The 10,046-nt window shown below is 39.9% G+C and overlaps 2 protein-coding genes across 3 annotated transcripts; both read left to right on the plus strand.

The window, feature by feature from the left end:
• The first annotated feature begins 2,172 nt into the window (after positions 1–2,172).
• On the plus strand, positions 2,173–6,098 carry LOC144628853 (uncharacterized). 2 transcript variants are annotated; one of them, XM_078486958.1, is made up of 6 exons: positions 2,173–2,250; positions 3,312–3,401; positions 3,816–3,980; positions 4,712–4,980; positions 5,889–5,941; positions 5,976–6,098. In XM_078486958.1, exons 1-5 carry the CDS (start codon positions 2,232–2,234, stop codon positions 5,913–5,915), a joined length of 570 nt encoding a protein of 189 aa, XP_078343084.1. In that variant the 5' UTR covers positions 2,173–2,231; the 3' UTR covers positions 5,916–5,941; positions 5,976–6,098. The 2 variants fall into 2 exon arrangements, with proteins under 2 accessions (XP_078343084.1, XP_078343083.1); XM_078486957.1 differs by having other exon boundaries at positions 5,889–6,098.
• A 50-nt stretch (positions 6,099–6,148) lies between these two features.
• Positions 6,149–10,046, plus strand: LOC144627964 (uncharacterized). Its single transcript, XM_078485992.1, has 2 exons — positions 6,149–8,400; positions 9,593–10,046. Exon 1 carries the CDS (start codon positions 6,933–6,935, stop codon positions 8,397–8,399), a length of 1,467 nt encoding a protein of 488 aa, XP_078342118.1. The 5' UTR covers positions 6,149–6,932; the 3' UTR covers position 8,400; positions 9,593–10,046.

Below are 10,046 nucleotides of genomic sequence, written 5' to 3' on the forward strand. Positions count from 1 at the left end.
GTTTTAGACGTGTTCGTGATCAGGTCGCTTACTCGTGTGATCTGTCTACAAACTAAACTGTTTTTTTTTTTTTTTCGAAAGGTTTCAGTATTTAAAAAAAATTTCAAAGATTAAAGTAGTATTTTCAAGCTGATTAGTCCAATCCAGTCCTCTCTCGAGTTCTGGGCTTTCTACCATTTAATTTTTTGGACAGTGATGGAGGTCTACATATATAAGATATGAAATAGTTAAATCTTTAGGCTTGCAAAATCTAGGGATAAAAATGTTTTAAATTTGTGCGCTCATTGTATATGCAACTGAAATTAATAAAAGCTAAAACTCGTAACATGGTTTTTATTTTTTTTTATTGCGGTTTTCAGTGAAATGCGAACTCTGAAATTCAATCCTCAATCAACGGTTTACGCTTTTTGCTGCCGTCAATCATCTTAGCGGACCTCTCGGGAAACAAGAGCTCACTTCAACTTGGTCAAAAGGTGACGTCTGTCAGTTGTGATTGGTTGATTTCGATCCATTTTGTTTGTTTCCGTTTTTCATGGCTCGTTGGCTGTCGCCATAATTATGATTGACGGCAGCGAAAAACGCAATCGTTAGTTGGATTTTGAATATCAGAGTTCGCATTTCACTGAAAACCGCTGGAAATAAGTAAAAGTTTGACGGGCCCTGTGGAGCTCGCAGATTTAACACAAGGTGCTGGGGAAAGCCGAAAGTTACCAATTCATTGTTGTATTTTCCGTATTCGTTTAGCGCAGAAAGTAGCATGCGGGTTTAATTGAAAAGGAAAATTTCCTTTTAATTGTGCTTCTTTCCATATAAATCCGATTAATGGAGCAAAAGCAATGTGAAGCAAGCAAAAACTGGCGTAAAAAGCAATCTTGGGTACTTTTGCTTAACACTGTTTCAAAGCGAATTTGTTCAACTTTTCACGGAAATCTTTTTAAAGCGCAACCCGATACTTTATACCAAGATTGTACGCTTCAAATTTTCAGGGTCTTTTCGGATTAGGACGATAAACCGTAGGCCCTGTCTCCTACATCTTAAGTGATATGTTCAGCAGGGGACGTTAGAAAACACACACCCTTATCGCAAAGAGTAGGGCACTGAGTTCCCGGTGTTGTGGTCTGGCCTATTCACATGCATCCATGGGATGGGTGGTGGGACGAGATCATATACATGGACGGATAGCGGCTGCCAAAAGCGCCTGATATGCTGATGTCCGATCTCGTCCCGTAACTCTAATTATGAAGCGTGTTTAGCTTTGTAAAGGCGCTGTACAAGAACCATTTTCATCATCAAATGTATCAAAGCAGTCTGTATTTGTGAAAAGGGAACACGTCAAAAGTAGTACAACTTTACTAGACCGTGATCTCTAGCGCGCTTTTTAAGAGGTTTAGAAGTCAATGGGTTAATTTCAGCTGATTTTTTTATATGTATATGTTGGCACTTTTCCGACTTTTTCGATTCTCGGAAAGGTTGACATGCGGTTGCTGTTTCGAGGCAAATTTGATATACTTGTTAAATTTGCCGTGTAAATCTTTTTAAAGAGCAGTCGGGTACTTAAGCCAGGATTGTATGCTTTAAAATCTCAGTAGAAACTTCGCCATTACCGTAACACTTACTACCCTTGCGCAAAGACAATTGAAGCATCCTTACATGAAGCCATCGAAAACGGCAATCGAGTGCGGTTCCAAACTTGACGCTAAACGACGTTTGGAAGCTTCCGCGATTTATAGTCAACGGTTAATTTAATTTAGAAGGCACAGTGATTGAAAGTAAAGCGTTTCTACTCTATTTTAATTTCTTTTCATGTCAATTTTTCACAGTCTCAGATACGAGCAGTGGCTACTGGCTGAACTTGTCATTTTGCGCAATAATTTTATTAAACAAAAAGAGCAAATATTAAATTTTACAAAAAGAATATGTGGTGTTTTGAAATAATTGTTTGCCCATCTAATTGTACCCTCTTGTAGTCGTTGCTGTTTTGATTTGTTTTCATCGTTTTCTATAGCATACAGGCACCTTTTTCAATTCGATATTGACACGAAGATAAACACTTTGCAAGACAACTATTTCATCAGCTGTTTGCAAAAAATTATTGCATTTTACTAAATGTTCATTTAACCAATCAAAATTCACCAAATAAAGACAAGTTTTTTTCGTTTTAAAGCCTAAAATATCAGCTAGCTAAACATCAATTTAAAATTTAACGTTAGCTGAAGACAAGCCTGGTTTTTATGGTTATAATGCGTTTAGGTAAGTCATTTGCGTTTAATTCGTTCTTAATTTTTTCAACCTTGCGATTGACCAAAATTCGATTTCTCTTTGTGATATCAATACATAAGCAAGCTTAAGGAATAGAGAATTAACGCAACGATCACCGAAAGGCAATTGCTTTGATAAACGAACAGATTTTTTTTTAAAACTAGAACGATAAGAAACGTTTGGAGACCTGTGAGTAGGCCTTTCTCGATTATGCTAGCATTTTTTTCGGCATTTTTTGGGAAAACTTTGTGCTGTCGTTATAAAAATAATACTGCAGATAAAAGTCTAGTTAAAACGATTCTTTATCGTGTATCGCCAACTGATTAAAAAAGCTTGTTCTTCAAATAATTTTCTGAAACAGAGAAATCTCTTTAGTTTAAAATGGAAAGAAAACTTCAAACTTTTATTTCGCAAAATAGTGCAAAACAAACTTGAGAATCGTTGGCAAATATTGCTCAATAGCTTCCTTTTAAATGGTCACAAACTGGAGTTTACCCAGACTGTCAAAGTTAGCCCCATCTTGTACACGGCAAAGACGCAAAACAAATGGACGCCCTGGTTATTATAAAAATAATTTGTATTTTGCAGTTTCCTTTACATGTGCGATAATATTGGAAAAATTATCTTCGTTAAATTTGCATTTATATTTTGTTGTTTTGACTTTAGTTAGTTTGTCAACAAAGTGCTACAGGTGTAAACTGTCATTTTCCCACGACTGTTGACGAAGTAATCCGAAAAGATTTGCGACTCCGATGACATTACGATTCTCTCCAAAAGACTACGATTTTATCCGAAAGGATTTACGACTTTGATACCATTACAATTTTCTCCGAGAGACACCAAAATTCTCTCCGATTGTATCCGACGATTTTACGACTTCGATGACATTACGATTCTCTCCGACAGACAATGAAATCCTCTCCGATTCTATATCCGAAATGACCTACGACGTCAATGACATTACGAAAACTCAATGAAGCTGAATCAATTTTAACCCCTTTCTGTTCTTTTTCGGATTATTTACTTTGTTTCTGTGTCTGTTAAATCTGCAGATAAGAAACTGTCATTTCTGGTCTACAATTCACAAACTGAATTTAGCTTGTTGTGCTTTATGTTAACTCTGAGATACGTCGTGACAACTGGTAAGCAACAAGCAACAGCTTTTCTTGTTTTATTTGTTTTTCTGGTTTTACTTATTTTACTACTTTCTAATGAAAACGCGTTTTAAGACTTCCTATGTACATTTTCCCTACCCAGGGATATAAAAGGATCTAAAAATCCAGAGGCCTTGAAGCAACCCTTCGAAATTCCCCCCGGACGGGCAAATGATAAACTAAACTTCTAATTGTCAACTTGAAGTTGCAATTGATACTAAAGATAAATTAACTGCCGTTGCGAATTTAGAAAGCGGGCGTTTAGAACAGTTTTAAACGTTAGTCCTTCGGCCTCCTAGGTTAATTGACCTTAATCGGCCTGTAGTAACAGCAAGAGTTGCTTCGTTAAGTATTGGTTGTGCCATTGTATTTTAAAATGCACTTCCCTACTTCTTGTTTTAGAATGCTCGTTTGCTGCAGTTGTAGCCTCTAAACCCTGCCTTGGATCCGGCTCAAGTATCACGGAAGAGCAATGTAGACAACGCAGTGACGAGTGCTGCGTTTTCAAAAGTGCTGGCAATCTCCTATCAAAATGTTTCAGAACCAAGAAACAACAACCCGATTCAGGTAACCGTAATGACGTAATGGCAAGTAAGCCATTTCAGTTGTCTCTGTACCAAAATGAGGTTCGTCTTAAACATTTTTTGGTTTGTTTTGGTTTTCAAACAAATCAACTGAGTCTCTTCTTCGTTTGAAGAAGTCATTTTGAAACAAAAGCAAAAGCAAATTAAAGAACTCGGAGAATAAAACAGAACTAGTCCGCTGTGTGTGAAAGCTAGCCTGCGAGCAGGCTCACCTTGGGGCACGCCTCCCCGCCGTATCGCTTCGTTCGCCAGTCGCGCGTGCTCCAAGCTAGGTGAGCCTGCGCGCAGGATAGTGAAAAGCTGGGAGACTTGAACTAGTAAATTTAGTAAGGGACAAAGTTTCGGGGCTAATTTTAAACAGAAGTAAGTTTTTATAAGTAATGAACTTTAAAATAAGACTGTTGGTTTACTTCAGCATAGCGTGACAAGGCTTGACGTGACGTAACAATATATGATAGGGCATGACAAGGAATGACGTGACGTCATATGTCAAAGAAGGAAAGGCATGCGCGCTACTGAGCTAGCCTCCAACGTAAACGTCCTTTGCGATCGTCACGCGTTCAAAAAGATTGCGTTACGATCCCAAATAGCATCTGTATAGGAGGCTATAATTTGACCCTTTTACCCTGGACATCCAACAAAACATAACATGATATGGGGTGACACTGTCACGACATGACATTGATATGACCATTATTGTGACTTCTTTTTAAGGTAGCTGCCGTGACGCTCCCATTCTAAGACGTAAATCAGTACTCGATCAGTTCCTGGAAAGCGATGTCACACTTGAGCTGAAGGTTATCTCTGAACTTCAGTGCTGGGACTATTGCATACGTCAAAAAGACTGTAAAGCATACAATTACCATCACGCTATTGGTCAATCGCTGAAGACTTGTCAGTTGCTAAGTAACGATGTGGGTCTACCAATATACAGAAAAGATTACACGTATCACATTATTCACGAGAAGAGTAAGAATATCAAGGTTAGTGGTTACTGCGGTTACTAAGGGCGTGTTTCTTGAAGGGCGGGGGGGGGGGGGGGGGAGGATGAAGCGGTACTTGAAGGTTTTTTTATACGGGGATGCCCCGTTCCGTGTTCTAACCCACTACCCTTTCGTATTCCATTTTCGACAGAAAAGGTAACCTTTTCATGTTCCTTCGATAGAAAGTGGTACCCCTTTCACATACCTACTAAAGGGATACTACATCTCTTTTTTTAAACGCCTTTAGCATCAGCACTGCACTGATGAGGCCCAGAAGGCCGAAACAGTACTGTCTGCAGTTAAATACCTAAATTAAAGTTTTCTCAGGTGAGGCCTTCCCGAACAGTCCACTATAGGGACTAGCCCCGGGGGGAGGGGGAGGGGGTCTTTGGGAAACTTCAAGGTACTGAAAAGGATTCACCAATAAACCAACCAATAATTTTATTATTGTCTTGTCAAAACTACTACCTGACCAAAAATGGCAGAAATGGTCTCCTAAGCTAAATGAGGACACTTGACTGATTCGGCAGTTTCTTCCAACCGCATGGTCTAATTTGTGATTAATTGCCATGTCAAACCCTAGTTTGACATAGTAGTTTTGAAAACAGAGAAGGTCACTAAATCTAAATTTCAGATCATTAAAAAAATAGAATAAGTCAGGAGCCCACAGGCCTTACTGATGGAATGAACCTCTTGTATTATTATGAGACTTCCTTGTGTCTTTTTTATAAAATATCTTTAAGCTTAGCAGTCAAGAAAAGATTACGTGTTAAAGACTTTAGCCTTTAGTTTTTCTGTTGTTGTTGTTTTCGTGATAGTGTGAGTTTATAAGCAAAATCGTACGATGTGCACTGAAAGTAATAAAATATTAAGTAAATCTATTTTTATTCAACACAATCTTATTTTAGACTCTGCTCAGAAGCAAGTGTCACTGAAGGCCCGAGATCCATGGTAGAAAGGTGTTCTTTAGGAGTAATAGTTTGGACTGGACTCAGTGACAAAGAACTGTGGAATCAAGTTGCTGAAAGTTTCTTGGACACCTTTTGGAACATGAAAACATTGCTGAGCTTTACGCATAAACTTGGTTCAGAAACGTTAACTTGCTTCCCCCCCCCCCCCCCCCCACCCATCCTATCGTTTCCCAAGCGCTTTACCAACAAACAAATTTTCCAAACGGCCCCTCATACAATTTTTGTACAATAGCTGAGAGAATATTAGTGTGAACAATTCCATTATTCTCATAACGGACACACCTGACTTTACCAAAATGTATGTAATGAGAAATTAGATGACGGTCAATTCCATCTCGCCCCCTCGCAATGTAATTTTACTGTCCACCAAAAAACCGTCGAGATTGGGATACTTGTGGCCACGCGCGTGTTTAACACGCGTGTAACAGGTGTGATTCGCCCAAACCCAATGCTATGGGCGTTAGTGATTCACAGAGCCCCGTACAAAGACAAACTTCTATTCCTCCAATATATAAAAACAATCATACGAAAAACCCCAGCTGATTTTTGTTACCTGTTTTAGTCTACGTTTATATGACGATAATGCGTGACAGAATCGGATGGTTAGTCAACCAAATCCACTATTATAAAATTTTATTATTGTCACGTTTTCAATTTTTCTGAAAAATTAAAATGTTAATAAAAAGGCCCGATGTTTTTTCATGGCGACAAAAATTACCAATGATGATTGAAAAAAGAAAAGTTTATCTTGTTATTAATATTCAACTGAATTTTAACTGGTTGTTCATTTGTCGTTTTTAGTGTGACCAGCTGTCTCCAGCGATTAGCATTTAATATTTGACTTTCTATTACATAATTATTCAAAGCGACCTGACAAGAAAACTGAAACGCATTCGATTCGTCAGCTGTTTATAAATAGGCGTGCGTCCAGCAGTTTTGTTTTCATTTTCGCCTATTAATTTTGTTATTCGGCCACTAAATATGCCTGAGCGATCACTAAAAGATTGGTTTAAGCTCGCTTTTCATATGTTCGTCACCGAACAATGGGAAAAGGTCAAGGAAATCGTCGAAGACAATGACGCAACTTACAGATGGTTAAAGGAGCAAATTCTGCGCGAGGTTCGCAGCATCGAAGAGAAAGCTTTTCGAAGTTTTCTCGGTTCGGCAGCTTTGAATATCCGGGATCGGTTAATCTCGCTGAAATATGTGAATCCCGACGAAGACGCCTTCAATAAGGTCAAGTTTTGGTTGAAGCAGCAGACAGGGCAACATGTCCTGCAAGACAGCGATAATTCAACCGAGGAGAGAGTGACCGCATGCAAGATTGCGCTGCTCGAGGCTTCCTTCATCTACTTCGATGAGCCACAAGTGGTAGCTAACTGCTTTCGCTTTTTACTGACGAAGTTACGCGGTGTGGGCGGAGTGGATTCTGCGCTTGAAGCAAAAGACAACCCCAGCATTTTAGCTCAAGTAAAGATCATTAACGATGCAGCCAAGGAGTACGTATTGAGTCTGGGTCAAGAGCTCGGCGATTGGCCGGAATTTCCGATCCCTGCCGAGGCACTACCCACCGTCACCGATTATAATCCCCCGGAGATTTGGTGCTTCGGTGACTATGGACAGGCCGATGGGCAGTTGAGCTACCCTGAGAAAGTGGCCATTGACAAAGAGGGCCACTTCCTTGTGCTAGAGGAGCACACGATCGGAATGGGTGGCATAGTGACTATTCAGCGGATTCAACTCTTCAGCAGCAAAGGGAAATTTTTAAGATGCCTGCTAAAACGAGGAGAGGGAAAAGTCAACGGCATGGCTGATTTCTGCCTCACCAAAGATGGCAACATTCTCGTCGCGGACGAAGGGGAAAGTGGAGCGGGCAGGATACAGATTTTCGACTACGAAGGAAACCAGATTTTGCAGATCGCCCCAGAAGTCAAAGCCCCGGAGATCACTCCTCGTTTCACAAGCGTTGCTGTTGACCCCGACGGAAAAATCATTGCCGGTGATATCGCGGGTATGTGTATCCAAATCTTTTCCCCCGAAGGGAAGACCGTCTGCAAGTTTGGAAAGCTTGGCAGGGGAGAAGGCGAGTTCCAGTCCATCAGCAACGTGGCCTGTGATGACGCCGGGAAAATCTACGTCTCGGATTCAACGCTCAAAAGAATCCAAGTTTTTGATGCTGAGGGGAATTTCCAATCCGTGTTTGGCCCTAGCGGTACCCATCTCCGCTACATGTTGTTTGATTCTGCTAGAGGGGAGGTGTACGGTTCTGATTACGGGAATCATAAGATCAAAGTGTACACCATGGCTGGCGAGTTACTCAGAGGGCATGGGAAATATGGCACTGCATTGAACGAGTGTTGGTTCCCGTACGGCCTGGCTCTGATGCCCGATGGTAAAGTGGCCATTGCTGAGAGAGAGAACCATAGAATTACAGTGCTGAAGATATAAGGTTAGTAGATAATTACAAGTATGTTCCCTAATGTAGAACGGTCAAAACTTGGGCGGTATCGGTAAATGAAAAAGAAAAACCAAAATGCGCAACTGTCTTTAAAGATGATTTCCAGCCCGTACTGCGCAATCTCCGCCTGCAATGTTTGTGAGCCTCACAAACAGAAGAATGTTTACTAGCAAAAATAAAAATTCCGGGACAAAACTTACCTTTTTCTTCATTATTAACGCCAGATATCCTTGCAAAACAATAATAACGAGTAAAAGAAGCTCGACGGTATTTCAAACGGACGTTTTAGCTCATCGTGAATTCTCGAACGAAACGATCCGTAATGGCGAACTAAAAAACTTCATGTACGCTATCACCGAAGTGTAACGTTTCAACGAATTCAAAACAAAAATGAAAACAAACCCTGAGTCTGCGCAGTACGGACTGGAAATCATCTTTAATAAGTTCTCAAATTGCGCGGATCTTAAAAAAAGCATTGCAGTGCGTACGATTTACACCAAGTAAAGTTCGAGTGATCTTGGTTACATGCATTTTTTGGGAACTTGTCGTGTAAAATTGCTGCATTGTTGTTTCGCTTTATCACGTGTCTCAAGCTGCGCTAAGAAGACTCGAGTTCAACTTTGTGCAACAGTGTTGCTGAAGGCTTACAACTGGGGTGGACTACATTCAATAACTTACGAGCGACCGCTGATCAAAGGAAATGAAACCCTGGGTACGAGTTCACAGCGGTCAAACGCAAAAATTGACGTCACATACGGTCTTTGCCGCCTCAAACTTTTGACTCGAAAGTGGGCAAACTTTTGCAAGAAATTGTTAAAGAAATAGTACTATACGGTGAAAGAACAGTTCAAGCTGGGACACTCAGTGGAGATGAATTATCAAATTTCCAATCCATAAGCGGCGTATAAACCTTTACTTTCCAGGGACGGCGTTAACTTTTGGCTTTAAAGCGAAAGTTTACGGAAAATTTAAGACTTTGTATGGAAAATTTGGCGGCAATTACACATGAACTGCGCACGCGCGCTGCGTTTGACCGCTGTGTGGGGTGCGAGGATGTTTCCGCTCAAGCGAGACCTCTAAGATTCGACTTTGGAAGCCAATTTGGTTATAATTGTGTATATTACCTATTTTTTACCTAACGTGTAATCGGGATTTACTGGTTTCTTTTTTTTTTTTTGTACAGATGCCGTTCTAAAAGCGATGAAGAATACAGTTGAAGAAAGACAATTTAAACTTCACTTAAACATAGATTAGAAGTATTACTTCGTAGAGAAATAAATTTTATTTGGGCTGAATTATATGCTGTGGGTTTTCAAAAAACGTGAGATGACTGGGGACTACTTACATAAAATTAATTAGATCAAAAAGTTAAACCATTCGAATGAAATGTGCCTGCTTCTACTACGAAACTCTACGAAGTTTAATTTGAGAGAAAATATAAGTTTTTCAGTCACATTTAGTGATAAGTTAAAAGGTACCTAAATTGCGAGTCCCTGAACCAGAGCCTCTATGGGCTCGAAGAGTTCGGGTCCGTTTTTAAGGTTATTTAATGAAGAAAAGAACTGATTTTAGCTTGCACACTCTTAAGATTGAAAGACGAATGGTAAAAATAAATAAAATAAAACAGTGGTGAAACA

This window comes from Oculina patagonica, chromosome 10 (genome assembly GCF_052425735.1).
Source record: "Oculina patagonica isolate OP01 chromosome 10, crgOcupat, whole genome shotgun sequence".
In the NCBI taxonomy this organism is placed as follows: domain Eukaryota; kingdom Metazoa; phylum Cnidaria; class Anthozoa; order Scleractinia; family Oculinidae; genus Oculina; species Oculina patagonica.